The sequence below is a fragment of the Phoenix dactylifera genome, chromosome 11 (assembly GCF_051530095.1).
Source record: "Phoenix dactylifera cultivar Ajwa chromosome 11, Ajwa_hap1_PhDact_Kaust_v1.1, whole genome shotgun sequence".
Classification (NCBI taxonomy): Eukaryota; Viridiplantae; Streptophyta; class Magnoliopsida; order Arecales; family Arecaceae; genus Phoenix; species Phoenix dactylifera.
Genome location: NC_143200.1, coordinates 9451143 through 9470171, shown reverse-complemented (window position 1 = coordinate 9470171; position 19029 = coordinate 9451143). Strand labels below are relative to the sequence as shown.

Below are 19029 nucleotides of genomic sequence, written 5' to 3'. Positions count from 1 at the left end.
TATATGCAAACTCAGGCATGTAATGAGTTTTCAGACAATGTTTCTTTACATATTCCAGCTCCATGGGATCCGGAGCTGTAGATATAACTTACTTGGGCTGAAGAATTTGCAAGCCCCATTTCAATTATTCTCGAGATGATTGCTTGGAGCAACAGGCATGCCAAACTCCAAAAGGAAAACCGCAAAGGACGCATTGTTAATTAAGAATGGAAGCATCCGAATGCTGTAGGCGGCATTTCATCACCGGCGGTAGGCCTGAAGGCAAAAATGCTTGATCAGAGGAGGGGGAGGGGGGCGCTGATAAGCCGTGCTTGGCGAACAATCCCGCTTTAGAGAGTGGTCAAGACACAGCTATTAGAGGAGAGGGAATTAACAGTCAACAACCAAAAAAGAATGGAACAAGGAACGCACCATCTCATGTTGCAGAAGACGGTAATGCTTCACGCTGTTCTTAGGCATCGGTGATAAGAGGAACAAGAGATTTTACAGCATCTAGCAAGGTCACAGAAGTAGAAATAGAAAAATCTGGGGGCACAGTTCGAGAAGGTGGTCAAAATCTATATTAATGAATTGAAAGAGGTCCTATCTGAGTGGCAACTTTCTTTTATTGGGAGAACTCTAGGGAAGAGACTTATGTTACTGTTGAAAGATTAAAAAACCTAAAACGTGCTGCGGCTATAAGCTGAAGTACCACAGGCGGTCTTAGCAAAAAATAAAATAAAAATACTGAGATAGTAGTACGGTGAAAACGAAGCTTTGGTTCCACCAAAGTAGCTCAGATTCGAAACACGCGGCGTCGATTAAATGTAGGGACCGGATGCTCTCCGCCTGGTTTGTACAATGAAATCTTTATCTGATCTGCCGGTTGCTTAGATAGTACTGGTGTGACGTACTCATACATAGAGCTTTTCACATATTGAAATGAGCAAAACTTATTTGCCCATATCAAACATTCTCCAATGGAGAGGGAGCTTAGTGGAGGTTGCTACACGGATGAGATTCTCGTTACCCCCTCTTTCTTTTTTTTTATAGCAAAAATAAAATAAAATAAAATAATAAATTATTATATATATAAAGTAGTAGTGCACAGGTGTGCCATGTCGAAGGAAAGCATTACCTTGACATGTCACCGCAGGTGATGTCATTCCGTGCTCCAGCAGCCAATAGCAGGCGACGGAACAGCAAATCCAACCTGAATCGGACTGAACCGCCACGCTTCTTTATAAATAGCCCTGAATCCAAAATCTGAACCAATTAGGTCGGTTCTGGTCTTAAAAATTAACCCCGCTCGATCTCGACAACTTCCTTCACCCTTTCTTCTTCCGTAACTCTCGAGTCCATCTCCTCCTCCCCTCTCTCTCCCCCGTTCCTACGTTCCAATCTCTCTCTGTCGCGATGGCCAGCGCCCACTCCCCCGCTCTATCGCTGGTGCTGCTTCTCCTCCTTTCGCCGTCGCTGGCGGCGTCTTCGGAGGAGCGAGAGAACAAGTCGTCATCCCTGGGAGCTCTCTTCTGGGCCACCGGCAAGGACGAGAGCGATCTGCTCACCGTGGTGGACTCCCACGACCCCTCCGCGGTGGAGAGCGAGAACGATGAGTTCGCCGGGGGATTCTCCTCTCTCGACGGCATGTTGCAGTGGGCCATCGGTAAAACGCATCTCCTCCCTCAATTTTATTGCTATGAACGGAATTAATTTGCATATTTGCTCTTCTCAAGAGCGAAACTGTCTTTCCCTAATTGTTAGTGACCTCTAGTTCGTCAAATTTGAAATTATTTTCATCTCAATATTCTACTCGGGTGCTAGTAGGGATTTCTTGCATAGTAGTTCGCAGTAGTCTGTCCATTATGTGTTCTGTTTGCTTGAAGTTGTTTATGCACACAATTGGTTAACTGCTATTGGGAGTATGGCACAGTGAGCCTGAGTTGGTTTGTTCGCAAGTGGGCAATCTTTTGCCTCGTTCATATATATATATATATATATACATACATACATATATATTCATATACATGTATGTGTGTGTGTTTGTGTGTGTATATATATATATATGTATATGTATATACACACACACACATACATGTATATGTATATATATGTATGTATGTATATATATATACATGTATGTGTGTGTGTGTATATACATATACATGTATGTGTGTGTGTGTGTATACATATACATACATATATATATATATATATATATATATATATATATATATATATATATATATATAGAGAGAGAGAGAGAGAGAGAGAGAGAGAGAGAGAGAGAGATGACAATAAAATGGAGCTGCATATCTGAAATGATCTAGGTTATAGCTTGACTTCATACTTGCACCAACATTGCCCTGTCGTCCCGCTGAACTGACATGATTTCATCAGCTCTATTTAATCATATTACAAAGTGGGAGGTTCTTCAAAAACCTTGTCTGAGACTCATGCCATTCCATGACTGGTTTTGCGTGAAAGTTGCCTTCCCTTTTGTTTTCTCTGGACTCCAATGATGTCAGATCTTTTTCTGGTCCTTTGTCACCCAAATTGCATAGTTTTTGTAGAGTACAAAAAATTATTCACTAAGTTAAGACTAGAAATATTTGATGGATTCATTTTCTGATTTGCATATTTCACTAAGTTTCCTGATTCATTTCCTGATTTCACTAAGTTATTCACTAATTTTCAATTCTTGAATAAATTACTTTTTAACATTCCTGATTCTATTAAGTTATTCTTGTATATTGTTATTTGCATCCTTACTTGATGGTGAGCTTTATCTGATTGATTGAGGATAATGGCATGAAACTATGCTCAATTAAATTTTAAAAACTTTATATGCCTGGCTTGCAACCAGAAGTCTATTTCGCAAATTATCACTTGATTCCCGTCCTTGGTAACGATGGACAAAATAGTTGGTTGCCTTAATACCTTAGGAAAGAATTGGTGAACAGTAAAACATATATTTTTATTTATCTTCCGTAACAAATTGATGACAAATCGACATCTGGTGTGTCTTTATCTCATATCTTGTAACCACCATTTTTATTTTTGTTGAAAATTCTATTAATTTCCTCATAGAAACTAGCAATGATGTTGATTTGTGAGACTCCCCAAATTTCATTGAAACCACGTGGTGTTAGTTTGCTTCCATATAATATGATATAGTGTGTCTATTTAGAGTTTCAACATACAAAGGTTGTTGCTTTGGTGTTCAGTGAGGCCCATATGAAGCTTTGGCAATCAATTAATATGATCTTGCATGCCTAGGTATGTTTTTCTTCTTGGTCATGATATCCATACTGGATACTTGTTGGGATAACAGGAACTCAATGTGTATGTTAACCAGATTATTGAGCAATCCCTGTGAAAAGATCATAAATAAAAATTTGAAGACCCTTTTGGGCAATTTATCCGTCATGTAGAACATGAACACCTGAAAGTGCTGTTAGATACATTTACACACACACCAGTTTTCAAGCACTCTTGAATTTTAATACCTCAACTAGAACACATGTTATATTCTTGTTTTTCCTTCCTTCTGACCATTCTTTGATGAGCCAGGTCATTCTGATCCAGTAAAATTGAAGGAAAAAGCAAATGATATTCAAAAATTATCTGCAGAGGAGCTGAGAAAGAGACAATTAGAAATCAAGGTGAGAATCTGGTCATACATTATTCTTTACAATAATGTGGCATTTCATTTTCATTCTGGCCTTTTCCTTCCCACTCTTTGCTGATGATAAATTTATACTCTCTCAGCAAAAGTAAATAATGCCCCTTTAAAAAAGGAGAAAAAAGGTTGGCAGATAGAAAAGTAAAATAACATTTGACTCTCTCTTCTATGTACACAAATTTTCTGTGATAGGTTAGAAATGTTCTCTCAAGGACTTTATTAGGCGATCTCACGGTGACTATCTTTAGTCATTAACTACCTATTAAAAACTCTATCTAATGATGAGTATCTATAGCCAAAGTTTAATTACTCAAGACTATTATACGAAGTAATGATATTGGTAAAATAAGGTTTTCTGTGACTGAATGTCTTATTCACAGTCACCTGATTATCTTAGAGATGGTTTATATTATCAAGCATCTTATATGATTATAAAGCTAATTAGTTATGACTATTATACTTCACTTCGCAAGTGATATGTGCAATCAATCTAATCAACTTGATTCTTGAAATAGATACACTTTCATTAGATGGTTAGAGAACATGGTAACTCAACTATTTCTGAGGTCAACTTTGAAACAGCTAAAAAGAGGGGACAATGGAAAAAAAAAAGAGAAAAAAGCAAATGAACATGCATCCAAACTGCAGTCACATGGTTGCATGGTTTTTCCATATCCCATTTCGGTTATAAAAGTAGTCAGTATCCCATTTATTGGTGTTCTTTTCAATCTGCATGGTTATGCACACTGCAGTCTCCATCTTCATTAGAAAGTGGTGTTGATCCCCCATGTAGATTGTTAAATGAAGAAAACATCCTGAAGGGAAAAGAAACTTTTTGTAAAGCATGCTTTGATCAGGATACTATACCAAAACATTTGATTTTGGGCGAAGTTCATGGAAAATTAGGAGTAAGGAAATTGAGAAATGAACTAAAATAAAATTGGAAAAAGGTGAGAAGAGAAAAATTGGCAACTTCTCTGTTAAATTAGAATAGGAAGGTTGCTCATACTGTATAAGATATTGCAAATATAAATTATAATAAAGTTTTTATGTGGACTTTATAAGAGGTTAATTACATTGGCTTTCGACATCTTCCCAAATCATTGGTAAGTTTTAAACATTTTTTTTAAGGCATGAAGAAAAGCCATATGTGTTTCTAGTTAGATGACAAAGTGTTTTTACAAAGGGTGTAAAACTGTATTATTTTTTATTAAAACCTAATCCATCTCACCCAGGTGTTATCATATACTGAATAGTGAATACCAAACTGCTCATAAAAGAATCTAAAATTTGTGAAACAATCTGCTTTTGCAAAGTGTGGAACTGTGTTCATTTTTGTCAGAGCTTAAGTACGTACTTTCCCACATGTTTTCATGTACGTTTGACTGATATCAGAAGTTTAAAAGCTGAGTGTCACAACCTATCTTTTGCCAGAACATAAACATCAGGCAAGGAACAGAAATTCTAGGGGATATATGCATCTGCAGCCTTCTAAAGTATGCTATCTTCTTAACTTGATAAAGTGGTTTCTACTTGTTTATCGTTTGGGTAAGCGACATGGAAACCCATGTTTGGGCTTTCTGTGAATGACCACTAGCATGGACCCTTTTAGGTGGTTCTTGGGCTGTGCATGTTTGATGGTTTTATAGGGTCTTGTTTTTTGGCCAATTATTGTTATCAATAATTCTCTCTAATTATCTACCAAAAAGATAATCATCTTTTGTTCTTAGATTCTAAAGTCACGAATGATTTGGAGACATTATGTATGAGCAAATATGCATTTAGGTGATCTCAAGGCTGACAGTAGGGGCTGAATTGATTTAACCTAGAGGAAAATCATTCGAGCTTTGATTAGGTTCAGCCTACTAGATACTCAAACTAGGCAATGCTTGGACCATGAAGGTAATGTGTGTTGGGCCCAAAAGGAACCACAAGATTTGCTTTGCATGGCTTAACCTTGTCAGTTTATTAGTTACATGTTTGAAAAAATGAATTAACATGCATATCAGGTGAAAGGAGTGAAACTGTAAGGAGGATATGTCTTTAGTTTAAATGGATGAAGGAAACATTGTGTCTCACTTTTTTTGTATTCTTCCTTTTGGCACAAAGCTAAGGTTGCTCCACTGTGACTTAGGTGTTATGGGTTTGATACACGGAAACAATCTCCCTGTAGGGGGATAAAGATGCGTAAATCTAACCCTCCCTAGACCTCTTAGTGGTGAGAGCCTTGTGCACTAGGCCCCCTTTTAGATCTTGTATTCTTTTTTCTTTAATTTATAGAACTTTAGTGAAGAAATTTCTTGTTGTCCCTAGGTTAAGGTGACTTGCGTTGACCTGCAGGTATGATATTTTAAAATGAAGCTTTATAACTACTTGATTGAAATATCTCTTGGCAGTGTTTTAAAACATTATGCAAATGTGGTCTGATTTTCTGTTTATTAATTGTATGACTTTTGCTTTCAGTGATATAACTGATTTTTTGTTTACTAACCAGTTATTTCTCCAAGGGTGCTTCAAGCTATGTTGCTTGGATACTCCATTTTTTGTAATTCCAAAGTGCGAACACTTGGCATGATATAGCACAACATTTTTTGATACTACAAAAAAGAAACCATCTTGCTTATATCATCCAGAAATGTCAGCACTTGGCACTTATTTTGGAGTGACAGTTCGAAACCACCTTGTTGCAATATCATCCACTTGAAGTATGTTATTACTGAACAATACTAGTGGAAATTGTCCAGATTCTACTAGTGAATTGTCACATATACATGAATGTAGTTTTCTTCATTAAAAGTTCCATTGACTAGTAAAGTCACATAGTGGTCAGTATATCTTATCATATTAATTAATATTTTTATTTTAATAATTTGTGTTGTGCAATGCTTCCCTCTTGCAGGGTTTCTAGAGATTATAGTGTCACCTGGATACTTGGCACCCACGCCAAGTGCTTAGGTTGTATTGTTGAAATATCTAACTGTTTCTTATGAGTTTGTTTGAAGCATGCATTAGGCAATTCATGTTTGAAATGCACCGGTTGGATCTGCTTTCAGTAGTAAGGAATCTTTCACTAGTGTTAGTGTACCAATATTATGGTACGTTGTATTCACCTAATCATTACAAGAGAGATCTTTTCATTTTTTTCACTAGTGTTAGTGCACCACTCTTATGGTATGTTGTAGCCAATTGCATTACACTGCCAGGTAGCATTTTAATAATTGTCTCTATGGTATCACCTGAAGCCGCAGGAAACATGATTAGGTGCATTTCTGTGAACTTTGTGAATTAAGCTGCAAGTGTGATATGATTAACATGATTGCTGATAATAATGCTTAAGTGCCCAAATTCGGGCATCCATATATGCATCTTGGACATGGCATTATTCTACGGGCACTTAAAAAAACATGGAAAATAAAATTCATAGGGATGTATGCCCTTCTCATGTTTGGCACACAACACATCCCTGTAAAAATTTAGGTGCATTATTCCTACCATAGTGTATAGAAAATTTTGACTAGATTTGTTCTTGTACTACTTCCATTGGTGCATACGGTCAACATACGACAACACGTGCACATAGGTGCATGAATACTTTTTACTAAGGTCTACCAAACCGAGCCGACCTGGTGGAGGACTGGGTCGGTTTGCCACTTATATTCGAGATCTGTCTCGAACCGGTCAAAACCAGCTAGAACGGGCCGAAACCAGTTGCGAACCGGCCGAAACTGGTCCGAACTAGCCGATTTTGTGCAGAACTGGTGCGAACCATTCAGTTCGTACTGAGTCAGGCCAATTCCGAACCGACCCCCCTCTCCCTCTTCTTCTTTTGTTACAAAGAACCATTGTGAAGGCTCGAGAAGTTTCTCAGGCTTTCCTAACGTTCGGATGGTTCATCCTTCCCCATGGCAAAAATTACACTGATTCAGTATGATTGAAAGAGAATTCAATCCTAAATAAGGTGTGCTTCCTTTCTCCTATCTCATTCCTTTTTTTTCTCTAAAAAATAGCTTGAAATTTGCAAAATAAGAAAAGAACATGCCAAAATTTTGATTTTGGCTTGATTTTATGATATGTTGTAAATCTATGGACAATCTACACAGTGACATGAAAATTTTTAATTTTCAGATTATATATAATTTTTAAAACTTTAAAATATATTTTTGGATTCATAGTGCTTTCGTTGACAATGAGGATGATCCTATGATCGGATGGCTTGCGGGCTCGGAGCAGGAGTCGGAGCTTGATGAGCAAGGATCGCCTCCACGATCGGCCAGTTTTATTGCCAGCAAGACTAGGATCAATGTAGGGCAATAGATAGATTGCAATATTTCACGTATTCTTTCAGCTGATTAGTTACATCCACAGGGGTTATTGAGAGCCGGTCATCACATAACTTCTTGTTCGAGACATCCTTTCAGAGATATGATCGAAAGATGCTTAGGCGAAGCTACTATGCTACTTGATCGATTCAGTCAAGAGAGCGACATCTATCCTTCCAATATAGCTAAAGAGAGAGAGATATGAAGAGTAAGCAAGTAGAAAGGGGCACAAAAGGTAAATAGGCAGGAGGTGCACGAAGGGTAAGTATGCAGTTGCTCAACACTCAAAAAAAAAAGGGACCTATAGGCCCCCATGGAAAGTGTGGAGGAGGAGTCAGTTTACTCAGATTCAAAGACTAGGGCAGCAGCAATGATAGTTCTAGTGGTCATGGTCCTGCTGACCAGAAAGGAAGTGGAGGACCTGAGACCACCCTTTTGTGAGACACAACCATAAAGTGGTCTTTGATTCACTAGTGAGTCCTAGTTTACTCATTCTACACAGGATAGGGACTATGGTGGATGATTTGGTTGAGCCCGCGAGGATACAATTGCATATAGGAGGAGGACACGATGCAACTGCAGATGACCTCGCATGTGGAGTCGAATTTATAGCCATATTAGATTTCAAGTCATATATTGGATTTTATTATTCGCAGCTATAGGCAGCCTGTGATCCATACGGATATGCAGCCTGGTGGCTACTACCCTATATAGCTCGGAGCATCCTATGGGTCAGATTTTGCTATCGGCATATTCAGATGGGCCCCTCCACAATCGATCTGCCCCACCTGACTGAAGCAGCCTTCCTTGGTCGATTATACCAAACCGTTCTTCCAGCGAAGTAGTGTAATTTGAGCGGTCTGCCCTTCCCCTTACTAGAAAAAATAGGGCAATTTGAATAGTACAGTGAATGGTTGTTTTCAAAAAGTCGTGCAGAGACACCTCTTAGAGCCAGAGCTTCAGTGAGAAATCCGAGAGTGCTTATCAATCCAGAGCGCATTCCTTATGGGATGAACATACAAGACTATACTGCCGCTTGTTTAGAGTGGTGGGCTAATGTACCTCCTAACTATATTCATGATCCTAATATCTACGAGAGATATGGCCACTCGACAAAATTTTAGATATTGATATGTATATTTTACTTTAAATATATCTAATTGATTATATTATTCTATATTTTCTACTTCACTAGTTGATTTTAGGATATTTCGTGTTGCTTCTTGTAGCATACAACATCTCACTAATCAATTTATATTTTGTATAATTTTAAAACAACAGGATTCATCATTTAAGTTAAACCGGGATTATAGAGACATCAAAAAATATTAAAAAAATTATCAAATTATACTTAAAATTATTGAAAAAGTTGGAAAACTTGATCACCAATTAATCAAACTTGAAAAACTTAAAAAAAAGAAAAAATTGGGTGTGTCGGTTCGAAACTGCATGCCCGACACTCCCAAGCATACCCGGTTCGGAACTGCATGCCCGGCACTCCCAAGCATACCGTGTTAGTATTGTACTGAACCGGTACCATACTGATTTGCCCGCCGACCGGTACGGATCTCGGTACCATTTTGGTGTATCTTGTTTTTTTACTTTTGTACATACACCTTCATCTGTTCATACCCTTCTCGGATTAGGGTGTCATTCATAATGCTCTTACGGTTGATACCCCACAATTGTGCTATATGAGGTCACCCTTATCCTTATGGATCAGGATGTGAAGCTTAAAATTCTGAGAATGATCTATAATGAGTTCAGAACCTAATATTAAGCCTTTGAATTGGTGTCAAATTCTTTGTAAGTAGCTTTTGGCAAGAGAAGGGCCTAGCTTCAGGCTGGCTAGTTGTGGGTAGAGAGATTGAAACAATTTAAAATGGTGCGAATAGCGATCAGTCTTTTAGGTTTCTCCAGAATTTAGAGAGTATCTAGATGAAGAAGGAAGAGAACTGGTTTCACTGTTGAGACAAATTCCAAGTGACAGAGTCCAATTGAATACATACATGCATAGATAAATCAATTATGGCCCATTTATAATGCAAATCCACGGTACGCAGCATGATCTACAATGTCCAAATTGCCTAAAAACCAAAAATCATATTCTTTGGGTGTCACATCAACCGAGCACTAAATAGATGAAAATCCAACTAGTCTTGAGAGTAGTGCTCTCTCCCTTCCCTCGCTCTATATATGTGTATGTTCTTATCTTTTTATCTATGTATCTATCGATATATGTATGGATACCTGGAGAACTAGTTTCAACTTTGAGACAAATTACAAACTATAGATGCAAATTGAAGCACAATCCTCCATCATTTGAGGATTATCTTGGTAGAAAGTTTCCATCACCAGTAGCAATGTACTTATACTCACATATGCACAAATATAGAGCTTTGATGAAAGAGTTGTGCAGTTTCTTGGTTATGTACCGGGTTTCTGTTTACTTTTATGTATTGGTTCTACAATTTTCGATTATAGCATAGTGCTACTTGATATGTTCATCCCTTATCATCCTATGGTAATGCAGGAATTGATGGAGAGATTACAGATGCCGTCAGATGCAGAGTTGATGCAAACAGCAATTAGTGATTTGAATAATTCTTCTATTTCTTTAGAAGATCGGCAGCGTGCATTGAATGAGCTGTTGATTCTTGTTGAGCCGATCGATAATGCAAACGGTAAACTTACATTTGAACTTTGACAAAATGTATGTATCTTAAAATTTGTTTCTTCTGCCATGAAATTTGTTTCTTCTGCTGATGCCACTTATGGAAGTCTTGGAGAGTGTATTGCTTCAGGAAAAAATATCGTGTAGCACTGCGTTTAGGTCTAAGATGCATTAGAAACTTGACAGCTACTGGATTCGGTTGGATCAGGAAATGGCACACTAAATCCAATCCATAGCTGAATTAGGTCAAAAAAAAGCATAATCCATTCTTATTTGGGCTGGATCAGATTAGGTTTACTTTGTTTATCAATTAATTTAGTTTTTCAGGTCACATCAGGCAAATGTAATACAACCACAAACCTTGATGATCATGAATAACTTGATTACCTATTAATATCGTGAACATATTATGCCAAAAATAGACCTTCTCAATCTTTTCTACATAAATTTTGATTGATAACCACATATAAATTATAGTAATTACATAGATTTTTAACTCACTACATTAATTTTACTATTTAAAGAAAATTAATTTTTTATATTCAAGGAGGGTTGTGAAACTTATACCTACTAGTTTTGGATCAGTTTTGATTGTTTCTGGTTTGGATAGGAACTTAGTGATCCAAATACGATCTATAGTTTGATCATATTTGCCAATACAAGCCCAACCCAAGCAACTTTAACTCGAATTTGACTGATTATTTCTGGATCATTTCCAGATCTAACGTTGGTCAATCCAATCCAGTTGCAGCCCCAGTTCCTCTTCACGAGTTTTTCAATTAAGTGTTTGAGGTCACACTTAGAATTCCTAGTAAACTGGTATAGTATTTATAGGACTGATGCAGTTGGGAGGGCATTTGTGAGGTCAAGATCAAGTCAACTAGATTCAAAGGCTGTGATGGCTCCTGGACAGATTTATTTGCGCTTGTGTGCATGTACACAGAAGCATGCAAATGTAAGGGTTCGTGTTCCCTGGACATTTGAAAGCAGTTGGAGTTGCTAATAAGTCGCTCCAGTTTAGTTATAGCCCTCACCACAAGTTTTCTTGGACTCCAGTATCAGTAAAGACCCATTTTCTCAATTGTGTTTGCCACCATAAAATAAAATTATGTCCCACTTGTCTATCTCTGTATAAACACTATGTCATATAAAGAAAGTAAGTGATCTGTTGGATATTGCTGATTTTGAAGAATGGCAATGGCCTCCTAGTGGGTAGAGAACTCCTGAACTGTGTGTTTTTTGGAACTTGTTTATGTGCAATTCTGCATAATCTGCTGTTCTATTCTCAATTGCAGCTAACTGAGGTACTTTACTATATGCTTACCAGATCTCGACAAACTCGGTGGCCTTGTTGCAGTGATTCGAGAACTCCATCACTCTGATCCAGAAATACGGACCACTTCTGCCTGGATTCTAGGGAAAGCTAGTCAGAATAATGCACTTGTTCAAAATCAGGCAATTAACTGCACTTTCTCTATGTTTATGCATTTTCTATTTGTTGTTGACTTTAATTTTGGTCAATTTCTTGTTTACGATTTGGCATTGATTTACTGTTGGTTTTCTGTTAAAGTCTAACGAACTGATGACTTGTATCCCCATTCCCATGTATTCCCTTGGGCATTTATATGCCTGTACAAACATATTTCTTGTTTCTTTCACTACTTGTATGAAGTTATAATTTTACAATCCTAATTTTTGTTCTTTATTATCAACTATATACCATGTTCTTTTCTTTAATGAAATAACTTAAAACATTTACTTTCATAAATACCCAACAAAAATTTCTTGTCTGAATACTGTCCCATCTTCCATATTTCTTATGTTGTTGTCAAACCTGGATTAACATAATAAATTCTATGGGCGTGAGAACAAACATGATAATTCTAGGCCGGTTTCACATTGAGATGCTAGATATGCTGCACTGAATCAGGCATTGGCGAGGCCAGCTTCTGATCACTCTCCCATTGCTTGACACATCTTTGATTAATAATGTGCTCTGTATCTTCCAATTTAAAAGTGGGGCTTCTTTAGTTACACATTTTGCGGTTTCAAAAAACATGTATATGTCGAAGGGTGGCCTTCTTGTCCCAAAGTTACTCATAGAAGTTTCATGACAAGATGTGGTACAAAGAATACTAGTGGAAATAATCGACTTCTGACATGTTTTGCTGGGATATATTCAGTACCTGAATGAAGAAAGCTATGATTTCAAACTCAGAGGAATAAGTCTTCAGAATTGGTGCTAAGAAGTTTTATCTCCAAGTGGTTCTTATGAAGATAGGGGTGCTACATATCTAAGTTTGCATTGTTAAAAGGGAATCTATAATTTGGGCATGCTAGTGCTAGTAGAGGTAATACTATGAATTTGTTTGTAGTTCATGGGGTACAAAAGAAGCAAAAGGAAGGGATTCATGAAAAAGTGAAGTATAATAGGGGGTGAAAGTTGTCTGATTTGGGCATTCTTAGCTTAAATGCTATCTTGAGGGATAGATGTAGTGGTTCGATACAGTTTCGTGGAAAGGATTTCTTTTGAGTTGGGGCAAAAAAGTTTTGAGCTCATTTGGATTTACAATACTTTTTCTGGAGGACAGATTCCTCAGTGTGACAGCTTGCGCCAAAGAAGTTTAATTTTCTAGTGCACTATGTATTTATGATTTTGATATACCTCAATACATGAATCCAAGGAGATTCCAACTCATTGCTTGTAGTGACAGTGATTTGAGCTATCATTCTTTTCAATAATTTGGAGAATATTGTTACCATACAAGTTGGTAGCATTGAATGGTTCAGAGTTTGTTCTTTAGATCTGTGCTATGAATGATTCTCCTGCCAATTTATATAGTTACATATATAATGTGTGGTGTTTCAATGCTGGAGTAATTTCTTCCACTAACTTGTATATTTGATATTATCGATTTCTTTCTCTGGCCATTTTTTTTGTTACTTAAACCATTGCTGTCTCTGTGCTTGTTGGCTCGTTACCGCTTCTCTTGAATCATTATTTTATGTTGTATTAGATCCTCGCATATGGAGTGCTGACAAAATTGATGAAGATGGTGAACTCCAGTTTTACAGAAGAAGCCGTAAAGGCATTATATGCCATTTCAGCTTTGATCAGAAATAATGAAGTTGGTCAAAAATTGTTTTATGCAGAGGATGGAAATATAATGCTTCAGGTAAATAATTGCATGACTAATTTTGGTTATAAATTTCAGGTGTGGGGATCTTGAGTAATAAGTCTATTTTGCAGGATATAATGACCAACTCTAGCATGGATATTCGCCTTCAGAAGAAGGCTGTTTTCTTAGCCACAGATTTAGCAGACTATCAGTTAGGGAATGCAGACAATGCTGAACTTTCTTTCCTTAGTGATCGCCTCTTCTTAAAGGCTGTTGTTGATTTGACATCTGCACCTGACCTTGATCTTCAGGAGAAGGTATGTCTCTGGCCTTTCGTGATGACTATTAAATTGGAACATAATATGCATATAATGGAAACTGAGATTGATGCACGCGAATATGGGCTATTAGTTTCATGAGAGAGAATAATACGAGATGGTGAAGGGGAGGCGGAAAAAGGAATTTAAACAACTTACAAAAATGTAACTGTTAGTTATGGGAAGAAATATTAATCTGGGGTGTCTAATTTCTTTTTCTGAACAGTGGGGTTGTAAAGTTAAAACTAATATTCCTTCTGGAACTGCAGGGGAAGGATTTTAAAAATGATTTTAACTATATAGATTATGGTCTTCTCTGGTAATTGTGTACACATTGTTGACTATTGTTCTGGCCACTCAGTAGATTTATCTGTAAAATGAGCTGTCTTTTTAACACTAACTTGTAGATTATTTTAGTATAAAGATAAGTCTATCTGAGAAGTCAAAGCCCGTTTTTGTCAACAACTGGGAAATTCCTGGTTAAAGAGAGAAGTTCCTTCTCAAAAGACAGTAGCTGATGAGACCAGATCAAGAAATGCCCAACAAACCAGATGCCAACATTTTAATTATCTTTACAAGTTTATATTAGATTGAGATTTCATTGCATATACTCAATAGTTTAATATCTGCTTGACCGTTAGTCCAGTTTTGAATAATTATTTACTCTTGAGGTTTCTCATTAAGTGACAAAGCAAGAGGTTGAAATACTTGGTAATAATTCTAAGTTTCCTTTTAAGAAGATTTGGGTGGTATTTATGGAATGACTTTGTGCAGTTTGTAGACTAGTAAACCTTAAGGGATTAGTGTAATAATTGTTTTTTGTATAATCAAGTTACCTATGGTGGTTTTTGGATTGTGATTGTCTTCATGAAATCGCTATAAGCTTCCCTCATGTTATTTGTTATTTTCTTCTGTGAAGCATGTGTTTTTTTCCCTAATTACCTGCATTTTCAGGATCTGAGGATTTAATCTTAACTATAATAGCCATCAAAATATAAAGTTCATGGATTATGACTTAAATTCTCTAAAGACTGTCTCATGTACTCTGATATGTGTTTCATGCAGGCTTTGATGGCTATTAGGAGTCTACTCCAGCTTAGCTCCACCAAGGCTTTAGATTTCAAAGATTTCTGCAGTCTAGATGAAGTCTTGGAGAGAATGAGGGAGCATCTGGGTAAGTTGATATCGCTGGAGGAACACACAGAATATGCGAGGGACTTGGAGAGCCTCCGTAGAGAGGTTTACATCATATTCCACAAAAAGGTTGAGCAGGTATGTGTTGTGTATGTTTTATTATGTAGCTGAGACTTGGCTTGTAATGATGTTTTATAGGTATGATGTGCAGGTGACATGGGTTCTAGCATGAGATGAATCCTGCTTCTGGGTCTTAATTTTGTATTTAAGCCATCGGAGTGGAAAGTAATCATTGTGATGCTGCTATAGTCCCTTCAGAATTTTCTTCTCAGGTGCAGCTGCAGAATTTTATTGTTCTTGTCCTGTTGGAATGACGTATCTGTAGCCCATTCCTTTTCTGAGCCGGAAAGAGATGAGGAACTTGAAAAATTGGAAGCGTGAACGGCAACCAGTGGATAATTGGGGCAGTGACCAGTGTTGTGTGAAATATCTTGTGGAGGGCTCACCGCGCATGAAAACCTGCTCGTTGTTGAAGCTGCTAGTTATAGGAACTTAACAAATACAAATCACAAATTCTGATATTTTCTCTTTATCTTGTTGTTGGAAATATTCTTGTCAGCTGCACCTGTGCTCAGTTCAGCTTCTTGACCCCTAAACTATTTGACAGGTGTTCTTCCCCAGGAGTAGGAGAAAAGAGCGAAATAGCATCCAGAATGTGTGCAAATACATTATAATTTTTCCTGCACCTGCTTGTTATTTATGTACTTACCTGATGATGTTGAATTAGGGCTGAAAACAGATTGATGTTAGTATTCTATATCCTTGCTTGTCTTTAATAATTGGTGGATATAAATATGGATACAAATATTAATTATATGCTAAAATTTATGTTTGTAGTTTGGTCATTTTTTCAAAGTTACCCTTGTCAATTTTATTTACAAAAACTTGTCCTAATAATCTTAAAAACTTGCAACGGGAATTGCCAGCTTGTTGCACAATATTTTTCAGCTTTTGGCTTTAAAGCTGATTTTAGTGGAGTGCGCTCCAGTTTCACAAAGTGGTATGTCTTGTATCTTTTATTCATGTCATATTGCAGCCTGTTTGGATCCATTTGAGCTACAAAACCATCCAATAGCATTACATTAAAGTCTAATTTCAAAAATAGGGCTTTAAAGCCCACTTTGATAGTCCAGTCCTGGGTGCTTTGTTTTTTTTTTTCTCTCTCTCTCTTAGATTCTAATTTTGAGAAATTGGACTCTGGTGAGGCCATTATTATCCTCGAATCCTCTTTGAAGTTTATACAAACGGCAATGCATTAAAAATCTGATATTAGAAACATGATTTTAAAAATTATTTAATTTTCCTAAAAATTGTAGAAAATATTATGCATGATGTAGGTAAATATGTGGAAATTATTGATATTTTAATATTATAAATAGTAAAGTAATATCAAAACTTAAAATTATTACACATTTATGTTTCTATGGAAATGATTCATTATGGAACGGCTATTTAAAATAGCTTTAGTTATTAGTTTGAATAAGTATAATAAAGCATCTTAGCAGATCAATGAGAAGAATTGTTGCTTTGGTTGGGAGACTATATATTCAGACTTCAGTAGTTTGAATTAATTAAAGCACTTTTATTAGGCTTTAAAAAACCTCGGTTCACCTAGTTAATTGGGTTGGCTTTTGACCGGTCCAAAAAACTGGACTGCCTAGGGGTCCAGTTTTTGGATCCAACTGCCAATCTGGTCCGGGTTTAACGGCTATGCTTTAAAGTCCACTATGTCAGGCCCTAGTGTCATAACATTTTATCAGTCAACCAATCAATGTTGTTCAGCCAATATACACCTCATCAAGTTATAATATTAAGCAGTAATCAAATAGCATCATTTTTATTGAAAATAAGAGAAGCATAAAAAAAATGAAAGATGGCCTTTCATTCAGTAAACATCAACGGATGCAGAATAGATTTATGTGTGTAATTGAGGAATTATGCTGATTGGATTTGGGTTGGTCCAAGTAAAATCTGAATCCAACACCATAAGGAAATTCAGTTCAGATTTGGCTTTGTTTTTTTCTTGTTCAGTTCAAGTTGAGTTCCGATCTGTAGTCGGAGTTCAATCAGCTACAGAATAATTTTCTGCAATTATTACTTTTATTAATTTTTGTTGAAACATGGTTTTAAACATACGCTACAACAAAATTGGGAATTCCCTGCACGTGAAAAATAATGAGGAGCATAAAAAAATTCCGCACATTAAATGACTGATATTTTACAAGAATGCTGGAAATATGTTGGCTAATCAATTGTAAGGGATTATGCCAACGGCCTCCCTAGCATTTCTAAAATGCAGGGGATTTAGCACATTGGGGACATTTAATGTTTACTTGTGCCGGCATTTCTAAGTATTGGCAAAATCATGGTTGTGTTTTCTTAAATATTACCTATGTTTTGTGGCATTTATAAATGCGGGAGATTAGAATATTTTGCGCAGCAGCTAGAAAATGTGGAGGATTTATACTTTTGAGGGTATTTTTCATGCATCTTTTTCGGCATTTTTTGAAAGTCGTGAATTATGTTTGCATTTGTAAATGTCCGTAAAGTCATTTATGTTAGACATTTTATTTATATTTGGCAATATTTAAGAATGCTAGCACTCTAGCACTTTTGGGGCACTATATTGATTGTTGTCCAGCTATGCAGCCCAAGAAGAGGGGGGGGGGGGGGGGAGGGGGGGGATTTTTAAAATTTAAATTACTTTTAAAATTTAAATTACAAATATAGTGGAATGATAATTTAGTAATGTATATGTGATGTGTACCAAGAGAAATAAACCATAAGTAATATAAATAAGCAAAATAAACAAGGTACACAATCAAAACACTACAAACATTACAAAAGATTTATAGTGGTTCCTTGCTAAACTCAGCATCTACATCCATTGCATAAGCTCTTTATTTGAAAATATTAATCCACTAATCATTTCCAAACGATTACAATGTCGAATACTACCGACCAAACAACCTTAATTCTCGTAAGCTAGTTACTTGTTTTTTGGGCATGAACAAGCTTTACACACACTCCATTTCAAGGTACAAATCAACCTCTCCAAGTTTCAGCTCTATCGAAACTTGTCCCTATAAAATAATAATGAAATACAATACAACAATAATAAATATGGCACTAACCAGGTTAAAAGAATCTAAAATTGATATACTCGTTCATAATTATGAACTATATAGAATGGAGTCTAGTGAGGCAAATGTTTACTTGTTTCACCAGTATTATCATTGGTCTTAAATGTTTTGGAAAATCATACACTAACAGTTATTTGGTAATAAAGATTCTCAAATCATTACTAAGAACGTGGGAAGCTAAAGTGATGATGATAGTGGTATTTTGATGATTAATACAATAATCAAGAGTATGTTACAAGTTAATTCGATACATCATTTATAAGTTTGTTACTCTCAGTACAATTCGTATAATAAGATAAAGATGCATTTCATTATTTATATGGATGAATCTAACCTTGAGTTGCAGCAAAGTGTGGATTGAGTCGACCCCAAGGTTGATTGGGTCGACCCCGGCACATCAAGAAAGCATCTGGCACACTTCTGCAAAAATGGCACGGATGAACAGTAGTTGGGTCGACCCAAGGAAAGGATGAGTCGACCCAAACCTCAAGCCTCTCAAGCCTCAAGAAAACAGTTCTCTGGAAACACTGAGAGGGTCGACCCAAGAGGAAGTTGAGTCGACCCAAACTTGAGTCGACCCAAACACTGAGAGGGTCGAC

The 19029-nt window shown here is 36.6% G+C and overlaps 1 protein-coding gene across 2 annotated transcripts; it reads left to right on the top strand.

Annotated features, from left to right (window-relative positions):
- Window positions 1–1252: 1252 nt before the first annotated feature.
- On the top strand, window positions 1253–16063 carry LOC103715360 (ARM repeat superfamily protein). 2 transcript variants are annotated; one of them, XM_008802959.4, is made up of 8 exons: window positions 1253–1645; window positions 3553–3644; window positions 10517–10667; window positions 11985–12112; window positions 13675–13833; window positions 13908–14093; window positions 15159–15365; window positions 15439–16063. In XM_008802959.4, the coding sequence occupies exons 1-8, from the start codon at window positions 1396–1398 to the stop codon at window positions 15457–15459; spliced, it is 1194 nt and encodes a 397-aa protein (XP_008801181.3). In that variant the 5' UTR covers window positions 1253–1395; the 3' UTR covers window positions 15460–16063. The 2 variants fall into 2 exon arrangements, with proteins under 2 accessions (XP_008801181.3, XP_008801182.3); XM_008802960.4 differs by having other exon boundaries at window positions 15426–16063.
- Window positions 16064–19029: the final 2966 nt, after the last annotated feature.